Source organism: Vigna unguiculata, chromosome 7 (genome assembly GCF_037176805.1).
Source record: "Vigna unguiculata cultivar grain cowpea cultivar isolate G323 ecotype 2 chromosome 7, ASM3717680v1, whole genome shotgun sequence".
Taxonomy (NCBI): domain Eukaryota; kingdom Viridiplantae; phylum Streptophyta; class Magnoliopsida; order Fabales; family Fabaceae; genus Vigna; species Vigna unguiculata.
In genome coordinates, this window is record NC_140798.1 from 45,801,992 (window position 1) to 45,819,020 (window position 17,029).

The 17,029-nt window shown below is 31.4% G+C and overlaps 1 protein-coding gene across 4 annotated transcripts; it reads right to left on the bottom strand.

Moving 5' to 3' along the window:
* Window positions 1-2,930: 2,930 nt before the first annotated feature.
* Window positions 2,931-14,791, bottom strand: LOC114190180 (Metallo-hydrolase/oxidoreductase superfamily protein). 4 transcript variants are annotated; one of them, XM_085675859.1, is made up of 12 exons: window positions 14,382-14,791; window positions 14,151-14,301; window positions 12,659-12,813; window positions 11,856-12,038; window positions 11,393-11,468; window positions 11,027-11,104; window positions 9,624-9,709; window positions 9,107-9,180; window positions 8,350-8,395; window positions 4,809-4,918; window positions 4,534-4,732; window positions 2,931-3,344 (listed from the first exon to the last, which is right to left on the bottom strand). In XM_085675859.1, the coding sequence occupies exons 1-12, from the start codon at window positions 14,646-14,648 to the stop codon at window positions 3,171-3,173; spliced, it is 1,599 nt and encodes a 532-aa protein (XP_085531985.1). In that variant the 5' UTR covers window positions 14,649-14,791; the 3' UTR covers window positions 2,931-3,170. The 4 variants fall into 4 exon arrangements, with proteins under 4 accessions (XP_085531985.1, XP_085531986.1, XP_027934776.1 ...); XM_085675860.1 differs by having other exon boundaries at window positions 2,931-3,639; window positions 14,382-14,790; XM_028078975.2 differs by having other exon boundaries at window positions 4,534-4,708; window positions 14,382-14,787.
* Between the last annotated feature and the right edge of the window lie 2,238 nt (window positions 14,792-17,029).

Here is a 17,029-nt window from a genome sequence, read left to right on the forward strand (position 1 = left end):
AAAATTAACCATTAAAAGACAAACCTTAGAAATATAAATTTACAATAATTTATTCATATAGATAGAAAAAAAAAAGATAAAATATAAAATGTTCTGTATAATTTTTTCAACGAGGGATGCCTTGATCATCTCACTCCAACTCAGTTTGATTTTGAATGGTACGATACATTTAGTTGGATATAAAATTTCACAATTTTAAGATTTTTTTATTGAATTAAAATTATTTATAAAATTGAACGAGGGTGATTTGAGATAGTGGGTGAATGTTCAAGAAATAGAAATCTCGCTAAAATAGGTTTTCTAATTATGACTTTGTTATTATATTAAAAATTGAACTTTAAATTTAACTTAATTCCACAAAATCGGCTTATAAGATGATATTTGCATCAATTTATATACTATGAAATTGCCTTATCTCTAATCGATGTTAGACTTCTAACTAGAGCTGTCAGAACAAACAATGGCAGACCATTGAAGGGACAGGGGAGCCGTGGCCCCCCCAATTTTTTTTGAAATTCTTTTTATTTATGTTATATGAAAATTGTTTTGTTTTTTATTTTTTAAATTATATATAAGAATTTTGATTTTTTGAAATTTTTTAAATAATAAAAGTATATATTGGAAATTGATAAAAATTAAAATAGGTATCTTTTTATTTATTTTATAAAATATAACATTTAATGTTAATAAATAATAAAGCATAAAATTAAATTTAATAAAAAATAAACAAATTTATTAAGATATTTTTTATTTTCTCTCTCACTATTTTTTGAATTTCTCATTGTACCTACTTTAGACTTTTATTTGTTTTGTTGTTTTTTTTTTTGTTTATAAAGAAAAAAAAAGTTGAACACAAATTAATTATTTTGTGCCATCTCTCATTTTTTGTATGCTTTCTTCTATTATTGAAGAAAAAAATTAATTCTTTTTTTCTCAACTAATAGTGAAATATTAGTTTAATAATTAATTTAATTTTTTTTATCTTATGAGTATTTGATATATTCATTTTTATAAATATAGAAGAAAAAATAATGTACTAAGTGCTTTTTAATAACTAGTTTCATTTGGTATTTCATTATTTTTCTTTTATTAACTATGTATCACAATTTTTATTTAGATTATGATAAATTATCTTTTAGTCTTTTTAAAAAAAAAGCCATAAGTATATTGATGAAGAAATAAAAGAGTAAATTAATTATTTAAAAGTGATAAAATGGAAGCTACCGTGAGAAAGAAAATAGAAAAAATCAATCTTTGACAAAAATAGGAAGTCAATTACATTTACTTGATTATTGATTCTTTAATATGTCTCGTCTTATTTTAACTCTTTTTGTTTCTACAACTATAATAGAAAGATAATTTTCTACAATGAAAATTATTAAAATAAGATTGCAAAATAAAATGGAGGATGAATTTGTTGCCGATGATATGATTATTTACATTGAAAACAAAAATATAACTGAAAATTTTAGTACTGATTCTATTATTATTGAGTTCAATAATCTTACGGATCCATAATTAAATATATAAATTTTAAGTGTATTTTGGCATCTTCACAAATATTGAGTAAGATCTGCCACTAATAATAGGTAACCTGGCCCGACTCAGCTCGACCCATCACGGGTTGATGATTTAGTGAGCCAATCCAACCCGACTCACCTTTTAGCGAGCCAAAAAATTTGAACATGGCCTGGCTTACCACGGGTTGGCTCACGAGTTCACTTAATTAAAAAAAATACAATTTTTTTATTTTCTTTTTCAGTCAAAATTAAATTATAATTCCAATTAAAATTTAAATAAACTTTAATACAATCCAAATACAAACCAAAATAAAAAAATACAAGTTATTTATGCGTTGGCTAAAAAAACCTAACATGACCCAAATGTAAAACCCAACTTAATAAAAAAAAATACTTATGTGACCCTTTTATTTGCGGATTGGTGAGCCAACCCGGCTCACCACGGGTTCAACCTGCGTGAATCGGGTAAAAAATCAACCCGTATTGAAATTTGTAAAAAAATTTCAACTCGCCCGGTCCAAACCCGTGGTGAGTCAAGTTGGCCCGCGGGTTCCAACCCATTTTGACAACTCTACTTTCAATCATTAATTTATATATTTATTGAACATTTTCAAATTTCGATTTTAGCTTCTGATTGAGCTCAAAATTGAAAAGAGATTTGTAGCATATTGTTTTTCATATTAAGCATTAGAATTGGAAGCACGTGGAACTTGATTGATTTATTTTTACTTTTTTTACTTGTGATCTTTTACTTCTCACATAATTTTTTTTTGGGTTAAAATTATTTGTATCATTTTCTGTAATTGTCACTATCAGTTTTTATTGTTGGGAGTTTAGAATAATTATTTCTATTCATCCTTTGGTATTTTTAATTGTTGTATCGTTGTTTCCTCTCTCTAACTTTGAATTTCTATAATTTAAATAACATAATTATTATTATAAATTTATTTTAACTTTTATTATCCAAATAACATATTTTGTTCTGAAAGTAAAATTTTAAATTATTTGATAAAAATAAATTACTGTATAAATTTGTCCATCCAAACACGCTACTAGTGTGTATTTGAACAAACCTTTTCATAACCAAGTGTAAGATAGAGAACAAAAATCTTTTTGTAAGTTAATTTGTCAAAATTAAATGGAAAAATTAACTTCGTAAATAAGACATAAGACATTCAATAATAAAAATGTTTGTTTTAATTTAGCAAGATAAACTATAAATAATTATTAAACTATGAACTTTGTAAATGTTCCCGTAAGTTTTCTATTCGTTAGGAGATGACAACTTTTCTACACTTGTTGACTTCGAATTTTTTATTTTTTTTTAAATTTATCAAAATGGATCATTTTTAAAAAAAAAAATTAAGAAACTGGGTAAGTGATGCTGCAAACAAGATTCAACCATTAGACTATTCAAGCAAATTGCACAAAAAATAATATTAAAACTGTTTTCCAGTAAATGGACGACAAACTCGCTGAGAACATCTCAAACGCCTCTAAAGTCTGGAAGTGGTCTTCCAATAATATAATAGCATGTTACATCAAAGCTCACAATTTACACTCTACTTCCTTCTCATACATGTTGTGCCATTAAGCAATCCCACTTCCCCATCATCACAGTGAAAATGACTCTCTCAGAGATACACCTGGTTATTTAGCGAACTTGTTTCGATAGTATAATGCAGCAGTGCATACAAGAACACCCCCAATAAGAAATGAAGACCTCCCTATTTGATGTAATAAACTGCCACTAGTGTAAGCCCATATCCATCGAGATAAAAAATGCAGCCCACAGGTATTTTTGAACTTCTGGGTTGAAAAATCCTAAAGGAGAGCATGTTCTGTCAGTTCCATGAAAGAATTACAGCCAATCTCACAAGTCATTATCCTCAGTTATTAAACAAGGGATAGTTTGCACAGAGTTCCCGTTATCTAGGGTTATCTAGGGCTATTTCAACGCAAACAACTTGGAGGATAGACTCATTTTTCTCAAAAAAATGCAATTGAAGTAACTAATCGACAGTCACCCAGCCAATCATGCAGGTCTTCACGATTATAGTTTACCCACATTGTCAACAAATGTAACCAAACTGGAATTGTATGTTTCCAGAGAGAAATCCTGCACATTCTCACAAAAATTGTCTAAGTTTCATTCAATGTGGAACACTTATCAAATTACGTTGAACAATTTTCTCAAGACAAATGGTAAAACTGCAATTCAATGAATTATGCACTATTCTGCCATTCAAACTAATCAATCATATAAGAACAAAGCAATAAATATTGATATGCAGGAGGAAAGTAATTAATGCCAAAGTTAGAAGCAGTTAAGTCTGATTTCCCTAACTAAAATCCAACATTCTAGAAAAACATTATCCTATTAGAAATAGTTGTCAAGGTTTTGTTATTTTTTTCTGTCCACGTTGATCAGAGCTATTTGACATTTCAGGTACCAGATTCTTTACATGGTTAGAAAGAAAGTCAGATGAGAAAGGGCTATTTTGCTCATAAGGGATGAAAACAAAACAACGAATAAAGAAGAGGAGCTGAAAAAGTGCATACAACATCGCATCAAGCTTTTTTCTTAATATAACTTTTTTATATTATAATTGTACTATCTCTAAAGTAGTGTAATTATCAGACTACAAGTGGCTCCATCCCCTGCTTCATGATTTTACTAACTACTATTGATCATGGAAAATAAACTCAGAAACTAACTTATTTTCTCTAGCAAAATAACACTTTTTACCTTGATTTATTCAAAATTAAAACCACTTTGACAGTATCTAAAGGCATAATCTCAAAAATCACAGTCTTATTTGAGTAGTGTAATGATACTCCCAGAGAATGTACCAAAATACTCAGGGAAGAGACTTCAAGGAGAGACGCAGAGCATGCAGTAAATATTAAAATGCCAACAACTAAGCAAATAAAGCTGACTAGGACTGCAATCTTAGACAAGGATCTTTCACCAACAGATACTAAAGATTCTCAAATAAATACGAGTCATTACCTTTGGTAACTTCTGTTGTTGAGCTAGATGATCCACATGGAGCCTCACATTTGCTGATGCAGCAACCCAGGCACCACGGTCAACGTCAGAATACACATATTGTACAATGTCAAACAAAGTTTTTGCTCCACCTTCAATTGCTTTCAGGATATTAGCTTCTCTATTTCTGCGGTTCCTGAAAATAATGATAAAAATCCACCTAGTTGTCGACTCTGACATAAGATATCAACATTAAGCTATCTAGTAAAGGGAAGAAAGTAATATATGATCACTACTTTAGATATCCACACAGCATCTGTTTTGGCCAGACATTAACCCTCCCGTGCATTGGTATTAAAGCATGTGGTGAAAGCTCCAGAAATTTGTATGTGGTTTGGAAGTACTCCTGCAAATGGCAGCTTTATGTTGAGCAAAAGGACATCCAAAAAACAAATATTATTAACTTCATTTTATTTGTTATGTCATTTCCTATGCAAGGGTCCTACTATGGTATCTTATTTAACTTTATGTGGGTCTCACTGTGTTACATCACTTTTAAGACCTTGCAATTTTTTCTTCAAAGCAAAGGTCTTACAAGACCCACATTTTAATAATTTTTTATTTACAGTTTAAGTTTTCAAAACTAAAATAAACTCTTTTTATTCTTATGATCCAAGCAGAGTCTTAAATTTCATGCGACATCAGCATTTTCTAGTAAGAATATCTTATAAGATCTAAAGCTTAAACTTATGAACTTAGTTATGACTCCTGCATCAGAGATGCCCTTAGTGTACTTTTTATGGGAACCCAGGCCTACTATTCTTGGGAAGCCTCTCAGTCTCTACACATAAGCCTAGATGCCAAAGTGCTTAGAACAACCTTAGGAGGGAATTTCTAGTGGGAGGTTAGAGTTGGTTAAAGAAAGAGAAAATTTTAAATACGTTAGATAAAGGAGGAGGGAATAAGATGGGATCATATGGAGAATACAGTTGATTTTTATGAGCCTAAAGAACTCTCTCTAGCTTCTGCACATAATTTCTAGCATTTCCATCTTAATTAATTCCTAGTAATACGAATTCTGATTAGAATGGTCAACTGGATGTCCAAGAGACATGTGTTGCCCACTAATAGTTCAAGTTTGAGAAACCAAGTATTATTACTCATGGGACAAGATCAACCGGTGCACTCACATAACATGACACAGAAAGAACATACAACCCAACCGATTGATGACTAGTGTGACTAAGATCAAGTCCTAATTTTACAAGCTGAAGTGCAGGATGGATTCCAGCTGCAGCACCAACAAACATCATTCTCTAGTTTGATATCACAGGGATCACCAAAAGCAGTACCATACTCCACTCCCACTTTGTCAAATAAGTTCCTCTGTTTTGCAAAGTGGAAAAACGTTGCCTTCTTTTGAAGGTGAAGATGCTATGGGGTGCATCACGAAGACAGACATATTTCCCAATGCATGGAACACTTCCAGAGATGTAACTGTACTTTGCACATATCTATAAGGGAGGGGAGGGACTTTAATGGAGTGAAGAAGGGAGGGGACAAATTTTAATTAGACATTATGTATTAAGTCTGGTTGAGAGAGGGGGAGGGATTTCAATGGAAGAGAGGGAAAGTAACCTTTTCTTGTTTGGTTCACAGGGAGAGAAGAGGGATCTTAAAATTATTTTACTTTAATACCATATAATTTTGGAGTTCACAATATAAATAGTGTTGTTTTGGTCAATACACTATAAATGTTATAATTTATAAATCATCTCCCCTCCTCTCTAAATTCCCTTGATATCATAATAGAGAAAATTTTGAATAAGGAGGAATTTTGCTCCTCTCCGTTTCCTCCTAACAAAGGATGAGAATGGATTAAGAAATAATCCACTCCCCTTCCCTTAGTTTCCCTCCAAGCACACTATATTAGGAAGACAACTTCAACTATAAAAAGAATAATTTAATGTATTTTGTGTTTACAATACAAGCTTTTATACCTTTTTATATGCTAAACTTACTAAAGAAAAAGGAAAACTAAACGTATTAATAAAAGTAGGGAAAGTAGGAAAGAAAAACAAATCAACCCAGTAACAAATACACAGTGGGATTTTATTGCATGTACAGCACTTTCTCTCGAGTTGATGAATGGATATAAATTAATCCTAATTTGTTAGTAAGTTCTCGGAATCTCACTATAGGGTGTCCCATGGTGACAACATCAACCAATGAAGCCCCATAAGGGGTGTAGGTTGTAGCTATTAGACCATTGTCCAGCTTCTCTTCGATGTAGTGTCCATCAATCTTTATTGCTTGATTTGTCCTTTTGTAAGTAGTTATGTGCAGTGCACATAGTTTAACTATTATAAAAAACAGCTTCATAGGGTCTCCATACTTTATTTTTAGGTAATCAAGTATGTTCACCAAACATACAACAGATATAGTGTGTGTCATAGGTCACAACTTCTTTTCTACACTAGATTGAGCAATTACATTGTATTTTTTTACTCCAACATATCATACGATTTCTTTAACACAATACCTTGAGCTGGATCTTCTGTCAACTACAAAGTTTGCAATGTTTACATATGTATACACTTCCATGAATATGATGTATCTTCTCTTGTGAATAAAAGTCCTCTATCTAAACTTGCTTTCAAAAATTGAAGAATTTCATCTATTGTTCGAGGAATCTCTGTTAAAGATTATGCACAAATTGACTTACCACACTTGTAATCAATGAGTTTTTCCACTACTCTTTGGTATTGAGCCTTCTCTATTGTTGAACTTTCCTTATCAATTCCAAAATTGTAATTTTGCTCAATGAGAATTTTGAATGTTTTGCACCCCAATTTACATGTTTCTTTGACAAGACTAAGTACATATTTCCTTTGGGAGATAAAGATACCTAGTGTGGAATAGGCTATCTCTATCCCAAGAAAGTACTTTAGATTTTTTCCGTGTCCTTCCTCTCAAGCCAATTGATCAAAGCAATTGATTGGTCATTAATAACACTTTAGAACAAACCCTCAATAGAATTTTACAAATTAAATGCACGGAACAAGTAAACTATCTACAAGACAAGAGAGGGTTTCTTTCTCCTTGATAATTCTTCCCATAGAATTGATCTACCTTTCCTGCCTCGTCCATGGCTTCCTCAGTGGTATCTTCTTCAAGAATGGAGTCTTGAGAATCTTGCACCATAAGAAAAGGTAATGACTCAACAATTGCTGACCTCTAGATTACTCTCCCCATGAAGCTAATGGCTGGGTATGAAAAGGTTTAGTGCCATGAAAAGTAACATCCATAGAGATAAACACAACAACTCTTAAAGGTTATTTTTCTACAGTGCTGACTTTGAGAGTTAACAGAAGCACCATGTCAAATGACACAAGTTTTGAGACTTGGCATGACAGAAAGGGAATGATGACAATTACAATCATTCATACTTCACTGCCTTCCAGGTTAACCCTTCTATAGGTATTCATATGAGACAGCTAACGAATTTTCATAAACCACAATTAAAATAAGCTAAGGGTGATTGCTTTAAGTCAGTTCAGACTTTCCAACAAGAGCAGCCAACTACTAAATTATTACTGTCACTAAAATAATATAGAAAAAGGGTGCAAAATGATGATAGCACTAGACTACCGGGAACTGGATCCTAAAAGACAGTCTCATTCAAAGGAACTGTCCCATTAGGTCTAGAGATACTTTTGTCAGAAATGCAGAATAATGGGTCTTACTCCAAGTCTTCAACATTCTTATCAGCGAATCTTAGTCTATAATTTAAACTGTATAATATGCATTTCCAACATGACGTCTTTTTGCACTTACAAACATATTTCCACCAGCTCTTGCATCCAACACAGCACTTCCCTGACTGAAACAAAATAAATTAATAATTTAACAGAGTAATTATCAAAAGAACTTCAATATAAGTAGGTATTTGAAATAATTGTAACTGCAGAGAGGAAATGAGATGGCTTCAACGTTGGATAAAATAACACAAATTCAGCATGCCAAACCATTTCTTTGTCTGCATTAGAACTAAGTAGACAATGTATTCCCTCATCAATTCTTGACAAGAGGATTTTGATGAAGGTAATTCTAGCAGATTGATTCTCCTTTATGTCTTTACTAAATTCACTAACTAGAAAGAAAAGAGTAAAGTTGAAAGTAGATAATTTACTCTTTATTGACTTCTAGACAGCAAATGAGCTAACTTCAATCATCTCATAAACTCAGAAAGTTCACCAACTTGTGTAACATGCAATATTTGTTTATTTTTTTATTAAATAAAAAATGTAAGTAATAATTAGAAAAAATACAGCACAGACATACACTTCAAAAAAGTCATCGGGACTCTAAAAGTAAAATAGTTTACTACAATTTCAAGTATCTACAAAACAGAAGTCCAAAGCCCAACTAAGAAATTATTTCAAATGATAAGCATTCAAATGTAATGAAAGTTTCACAACCATCCCAATATGAGTAAAAACATGAAACATATGAACTTTCAAAGTGTATCGATTCCATCCATGATATTTAAACTTTCTTTACTTACTATCTATTATCTAGCACGGAATCTTACCCCAGACAATGATCACCAACAATCAAGGAATGAGAATTTGCATGAAGCAGTGCCATATGGCCATCTGTATGTCCCTGAACCAAACATAATTTTCAAATTTTGCAGAAAACGAAAGCATCTTTATGGAGAACAAATATGTTCTCACCATACTTATGACTTCAAAAAAACTCCGTTAAGAATTAAAGTAATACTTAATTTAACTGGATAATGTGGTTGTTAAAAAAGTCATTAGAATCTTCACATTCATTCCATCAGATTTTATTTCCCTTCTGAAGATAATGTGGTTGTTAAAAATAGAAGAGTTGACAATGTGATAGCATGATTGTTATTAATAATATATTTCTTTATTTCCTTTCATTATTCAAGTTTATCTTCCTATATGCTTAACTGCTCAAATTTACCCTTGAATGGTTTGTAATGTGCATCTCATACAAATCTTTTAAAATAGTGGGTGTGCCTTAAATAAGATCAAGACAAGATATTTCAAGCCAACTAGGATTATGCAGGTGAAAAGTACCGGTGCATAAATTACTCTCAATCTATGACCACCAATGACAATGTCTTCATCCCCTGTAACTGAGGTATAGCCAAGTGACCAATCATCTGTCATCATGAAATATAAATTTAATAGAACTGTATATCAGTAGTCATATACACATATATGAATAACAAATTTAATTGTGAATTGACTCCAATATGCAACACAAGAATGCCTATAGCACTGTCATCAAAATATGCATGAAAATGACGGAAAAATTTTCGGTGAAGGATAACTCACTTCCAGTCAATCTGCAACCATAATTTGGAAGCATATTGATATATTTGTAAGGAAAGTATCAAACCAAAACGGATAAGATGTTGAAATCCTTTGAAAACAAGTGTTGTGTACATTTAGAAATTAGCTCAAATCAGGTGCAAATGGAATATTAGTGGATTTGATTCAAATTTAGTTTTAATGATTTGGATTGATTATTTAGCACTAATTAGATTTTTTGAGGGAGAAATTCTATTATTCTAATAAGCAATGGAAGTTGAGAATGAAATGAATTAAATTTATGTGTAACACGTTCCAAACATATTTTAAATGAGTTGCGAATATTTTTTTTAAATGACTTGGGAATTGGTTTCTTAATCAAATCAAAAATCCATTTTTAATGATTCCAAACAATCTGTTCGAATTTTGATCTTTGGGGTCTAATTGTAAGAAAATAAGATCCAAGACGCCAAAAACATGCAACCAGCTGTACTGCTTCTGCTCTCTTGTCCTGAAATTTCACTAACTTTATCAAGACCCTGATTGCATAATACTACACCAAGCATATCCTTTAGCATCTCTCACCTAACATATAAATAGCAACAAATACAATTATCATGAATCACAAGTATTAATCAAGTTGATACCAAAAGTTTGGGTTTTGAACCTTTAATGTGACCATTTTAAAGTTCATATGAAAGTCGATTCATAAGTTTTTACTCAAAACCCAGGTTTTTATGAAATATCAACACGAATACATAATATATCTTGCATCACCATGGATGTGCGTAATTTAGTTCCTAGTTGTGTAAATTTATTTTATCGGTTCTAGTTTTAAACTATTAAGTTAGGCATTTTTTGGAAAAATTCCCCCACATGTCCCTTTAGGAACAGAAAATAACAAGGCCTTGTGTTTTTTCTTCCACAAATCAAACTAAACTAAACTTATGGACAAGAGCTTTTGGAGAAGTTAAATGAAAGTGTTTCTGTAAAAGTTTAGGGCATAGTTGATTTGTTAACTTGTAGGAGAAGCTTAATCCACTTTACCTCCTTATTTTCTTCTCCTATAAGTGCTTAAGGAAAAAATTATCCAATGTAAAACTAGAAAAAAACAAGTTGCAAACTGTACACATGTAACATTATTGAAATGAAAATAACAACATAACCTCTGCTTATGCGATGCTTGGTCTTTTCATGGGCTAACAAAATAGCATCAGGATTGCACTTCTGGATAACTGAGAGACCTGTCACAAAGGGTGAAAAAATATATTTGAAACGTTTGTTTCTGAAATACAACAGTATGTCCATTACAGTCAATATCATACCAGAAGAGGGGAACAAGTAATGATTTTTACATGGGAAATTAACAATTATAAGATTATATCTTTGCTGCTTCTTGGTTCTAATTTAGCTTTAAGGTCTAACAATGTATAAATGACTATTTATCATTGCTACCTCACCATTCACCAACTATACTGGTAGCACAATCTACCTTAAAAAGCATAAGTCAATGAAGTTAAATAAAGACTCACCGTCTACATGATCATGATGATGATGAGTGACAAAGACCACTAACCGTCTTGGCAAAGCATTAACAACTTTCTCTAGCTGATCATTACAGAGTGACATGTTAAGATTTAATTGATGAGAAGACCAAATTTCAAAAGCCAAACAAGAAATCAACCAATAATAGAAGGTATATATCGGGGAGGGGAATGAAACATCAAACATATATCTCCATGTAAATTCCTCAAAAATCACATGACTTGCACTAGAGTAGAAAAAACTTACAGTCATTACACTCAAACAAATGACTTATTTCTGCTTTTGCATAAGTAACATCAAACTAAATGCAGAAACAGTTAACTCAGTATGATCAAGTATAAACTGAAATGCCCATAACATGAATATGGAATTGAAAACTGGATATAAGATGAATCAAAGGCCATATGCTATGGACTACATGCACAAGCTAGATGAAATCTGGAAGTATACCTCTACGTGGAATTCAGATAGGCATCCTGGATCAACTATGAGTGCATCTCCACTTACAACAAAATTATTTTCTTCAGAATTATTTGGAACATTTTCAGGTGCAAACACCACCAAATTTGTGGTGTGAAAAGGCCTTAATGTCCTACTTTTCATAGGTATAATGATAACACCAGGTGGATACTCCTGAAAATGAAAACAAACTTCATTTTGCAGCAGATTATAAAATAATGACTTTGAAGGATAAAAAGCCAGCTTCCCCTTTCTCCTTTCTATGTACAGAGATATCCAGATACAGCTATGTTCTTGGACTACAAAGTTTTGACTTGCTGAAGATTAACCGTATGTGTTACTCAATTGAAGAATGCTTTTGTCCTTTTAACCCGTAAGCACTTAACAAAGTGACTGAGCAGATTTGCCAGTGAAGATATAGAAGGGCAGTGAAAATCTAGTAAACTAAACATATGCTAAATTTCAGTGCTAGAGCCTTGCCTCAACATAGGAAAACAAATCCAAAAAGTAATGTTTTAGAGTGGGGTCTGGGGTGTATTATTGATGCAATACTGACAAGCCATGACAGCATTTGGAAAATTACTGCTCCCAGAGATTTGATTTGACAAAATCTTTCAAAATAGCCACTGAAAACAAGTGGCTTTACAGTTTATTTAAATTCTTGCCCTAATTTAGAAAACTACAGCTTCTCCAGTATCACAGCTTCCCTATTTATTTAAAAGTTGTAATTCCCAATATTCAATAATAATATATGCTCCCACCAAGGAAATGGAGGAAATTTAAAGAAAGAAAACCTGATGGTTTATGGCTGGTGGGACTTCCCACTTTGTAGAAAAAGATGATTCATTTATACGACCAAGAACAACCAATGGTCCAACCCGATCTCCACATGGTTTCAATTCCTGGATCCAGTTAAGACAGCTTTGGACAGACATCCATCTGTATGAATCTGAATAGATTTATAAATATCTAAAATTAATTAAAAAATGTTATTGACACAATTGAAATTTAAAAATGAACAAAACAAGATAGATTAATGGTGCTTGAAAGTATACATTTGCATTAGAGAATGGGTTGTGATTCATTCAAACTAGCTAGATTGCTCACAAAAAGTATACAACGGGAAAAACTCCCACGGAGAAAACACTTGCTCTATGATGGAGGAATACTATACACGTATCCAACATGACGATTTGTCTCATCTTAATAAAACATAAAATACGATATGTTCAAATATACTAAGTATGTATTTATGCACACACACATAGTATATACAAACAAGTGGTGAGAGTGAAACCATATTCAAATTGAAAATCATTATTAAATTAAACTTATGAAAACTCAGATGTATATACCAATTATAATTTTATACAAACAAGTGCTGAGAGTGAAAGTTGTTTCTATCAACATTTTTTTATCTCTGACACTTGTTTCTTGATTAAGTGGTACTCAAACATCACTTCCTAAAATGATTTCATGGAATAAATCACAAAGATTATATATTTTATGCATGTTTAATGATTGGAATAATATAAAAACAAAAAGGATGATAGTTATATATAATAATGTAATGTTATAGATGAGGCAATTTTATGAACAAGAGGTGAAGCTGAGTGTTCACGTTAGCATCATCTCTAACCTCATGCATATGTAAACATATAACCAGTAAATAAACTATGCTGCTTTGGAAGATTGTTTCATATGCTGAGAATCAAAACTTTTAGCAACGCATCCAAAATCCAAATGAAAGAGGAAGTTAACCTTTCACAAATAACGAACAAAGTAACAGAGTAACAGACACAAACACCCTTCAGCTTTCCAAGTTCTGTTCAAAAGAAGAAAAAAAATGCATATTTTCTTAGACAGAACAATTTCTCAACGATCTAATTTAACAAAGGTGGGGCTAAAATTTAGTCTATGTCGACAGTTGTTTGTTGGTCAAAGCTTTGAATCCAGAAACAGCTTCTTTGCATAGGCAAAGATAAGGCTGCCTACGATGACCATCTCTCACACCTTCACATAGCGAGGATCCTTCCGGTACGAATTCACGTTAGTTTTTAATCTAATTTAAACAAAACAGAGCAACAGAAACTAGCTGAACAGAGATAAACAAACAAGCATCACCATCTTGAGGCAGTCCAAGGTATGGGCACAGATAAAATTCAATATAATTGCACAATAAATTTATAGCACACAACCCAATTCATACATCACCCCAGAATAAACAATTTTAGTAATGATGATGATGATGAGAAGTGCAAAAGACAAACATGAGAACAAGCAAACCTATAGAGTTGTTGTCCTCAACCGCTACCAATTTCCCAGCAATGAAGACTGTGTTAACGGGCGAATCAGGTCCAAAGGCAGCTTCCTTTACATACTTAAGGAACTTCCAACCTCCTCCTTCAACTCCCCCAAACCCTAGTTGTCCAAACACCTAATCGGAATATCGTTTCACACAAATTCGTCATCACCAAAGCGCAAAGACTCGATACATTGAAAATTTAAGAACACTACCTCGTTGAGTGCCGAACGGATATCGAATTTCCTCAAATCGAAGTCCTCGAATTCGGCATGAGAGGGAGCAACTTCCACCAGAGGCGGTGGGTCTGACTCTGGTGGCAGCAGGTTTAACGGCGCCGAGGGCAAGTCCCAGAGATCAGAATCCACGAAAGAGTCGTATTCTTCGTCGTGGAATTTGGGAGGGCGTCGCTGCTTCAGGAGCAGAAATTCATCGTCCTTTGAAGGGCTTTCGATTACGAGAGCAAGTCTGTGAGCTGCCATTGCCAAAGCAACTGTGAATGAATTAAGGGAGTGAAGTGAAGTTCTTACTTCAAACTAACCACCTTATTATTTCCAAAATAAACAGATAGTTGAAACAAACTTCAGCAGAAAAGTGTATTACGAACATTTATGGGCAACCACTGGTGGGTGCAAAATTTAAATTATTGTGAGTTAGTTGAGTGCAGTAGGTGAAGTTCAAAACTTAACATGTGTTTTTTTTTTTTTTTATATGCAAAAAACATTACGTGATCATGATCACAAACCAAAAACTTTTGGACAATTCTTTTCTTCAACCTAATCCAACGTTTGAAGCAGTGTTGCATGTGGTTTTCCAAATGCAAATACAACATTATAGAAAAACAAATCACCCTTAATTAATAGAAATAATAGACATGGTTTGGTTATTTTTATCTGTCCAGATTGTAAGAAAGATAAAAAAAAGGTTGTTTGAATTGTATTGAGTAAAGTCTTAGCAGAAGGCTGAAAACATAACAAGGAATAAATTAGAAGAGAAGAGCTGAAAATATACATATCTTTTTTAATCCAGTTTAGTTAAATTCAAATTAATTTCTTGAGTAAAATTCAACACACTAATTCCCCCACGCAGGCAATTAAATCATAGGGCGAAAGCTGAGGAATTTGTACGTGGTTTGGAAAATGACAATAATGTTGTGCAAAAAGACATCTAAAACAATATTATTAACATTATTTTCTTTGTTAGTGTGCACCCATTAAGAAGCCTCTCAAAGTCTATACACGTAACCCCAACCTAAATGGCTTAGAGTATATTATTTAAAAAACATTATTTTTTGCTTTCTCTCTTCATTGTCTTACTCGAAGAGTTAAAAGTATAATATTGTTTAGACCCATTTGATTAAAAAGAAAGTGAAGGACATGTGTACTTCTTTTAAAGAGTAAAATACGTTCAACATCCCTTTCCCTAAATTTATAACCACAAAAAAAAATGTTAAAGTTATTGATTTGAATTGCTAATTTTACATGGTACAAAAAAACTTCATCAACTTATAATAAAATTGGCAATTCTTTAGCTGTATATTTTTTTATGATTTTTTTTGCCACGTTGATTATTAGATAAAACAAACTAAAATATAATAAGTAGAACAATCTACTTTATTTTAATAATTATATATATATATATATATATATATATATATATATATATATATATATATATATATATACTTTATTAAGTAGGATTTTCTCTCTACTATATTTTAGTTTGTTTTTTCTGGTATTGGACCCTAAATATAAATAATTTTACTAAATTGAACAAAGACAAACGAGACAAAAGAAATTTGATTCACTTTTAATCTATGAATTTGGTCCTATAAAATTTGGATACTTTATTTTTGGTCATCAAAATTAAATGGATTCCTTTAATAAGATCAATGTTTTTTATTAAGTGGTCCCGAAATATCTTTGCAAATATATATATATAAGGTATTGTATACTAATTAGATTTACTTGTTATCGAATTTTTTTTTTTAATTTGAATACTTATACAAACTCAAGCTGTTATCTTTTATTTGGATTGAGAAAAAAAAAGTAGTTCTCCTATTATTTTGATATTTAACTCATTTAAATAATTTATTCACCCACCTTTAAAAAATATTAAAAAAAAATAGATACCAATTTATTCTTGATCATAACCAAAATGCTTAACAAAAATAAATATATATCGATGTACTTGATTAATTTAATTGATAACAACACGAAATACTAAAATAATGAATACAGTTAATAGACGTGTCAAACATATTGTTATGTACAAAATTACTTACTAAATTTGACGCAACTATTAAAAATCAACCCAAATATTTGTATGGACTAAAAATAAAATATCAATCTAAAATATATTTTATCTTAAACCTTTTTAAACATTTGAGTTTATTTATCGCGAAAATCACTTATTTAATGAAGCTAGACTCGGTTCCCTCTTTTATTTATTTTTTTTCTTTAATACCTCATCTTTCTCCTAGTTTGAACGTATTTTATTATAGTGGAAGATAATCAATTTTAATCAAACAGGTTTTTAAGTAGAATATATATTTTTTATTTTTTTATGATTTTGTCATTGTTATAATCAAAATAAGAAAATTAATTCTCTCCACTTAAAAATATGTTATGATCATATATCTTGTATTAGGTTCCAAATTTTAGAATATTATTATTACTAAGGAAGACTAAATTAATTTTAATAACATTGGAGGATATAATAAATATTCGCTTAAGTTCGTACTCATTTAAGTTTGTATATTATTTAGATTTGTATTTGAAAAGAGAAAATTCTTGGATCAATAATTTTGTAACTTTACTTTCAGAAAGAATACATGAACTCATTTGACTTTGTATTATATATA

Bases quoted from the DNA above. Each gene is read 5' to 3' on its own strand.
- LOC114190180 (XM_085675859.1), bottom strand. From the start codon at position 14,648: ATGGCAGCTCACAGACTTGCTCTCGTAATCGAAAGCCCTTCAAAGGAC. The intron at 14,302-14,381 runs GTAGTGTTCTTA...TATTCCGATTAG, and splicing joins TCCGTTCGGCACTCAACGAG to GTGTTTGGACAACTAGGGTT. The intron at 9,710-11,026 runs GTTATGTTGTTA...TCATGATGACAG, and splicing joins CAAGCATCGCATAAGCAGAG to ATGATTGGTCACTTGGCTAT.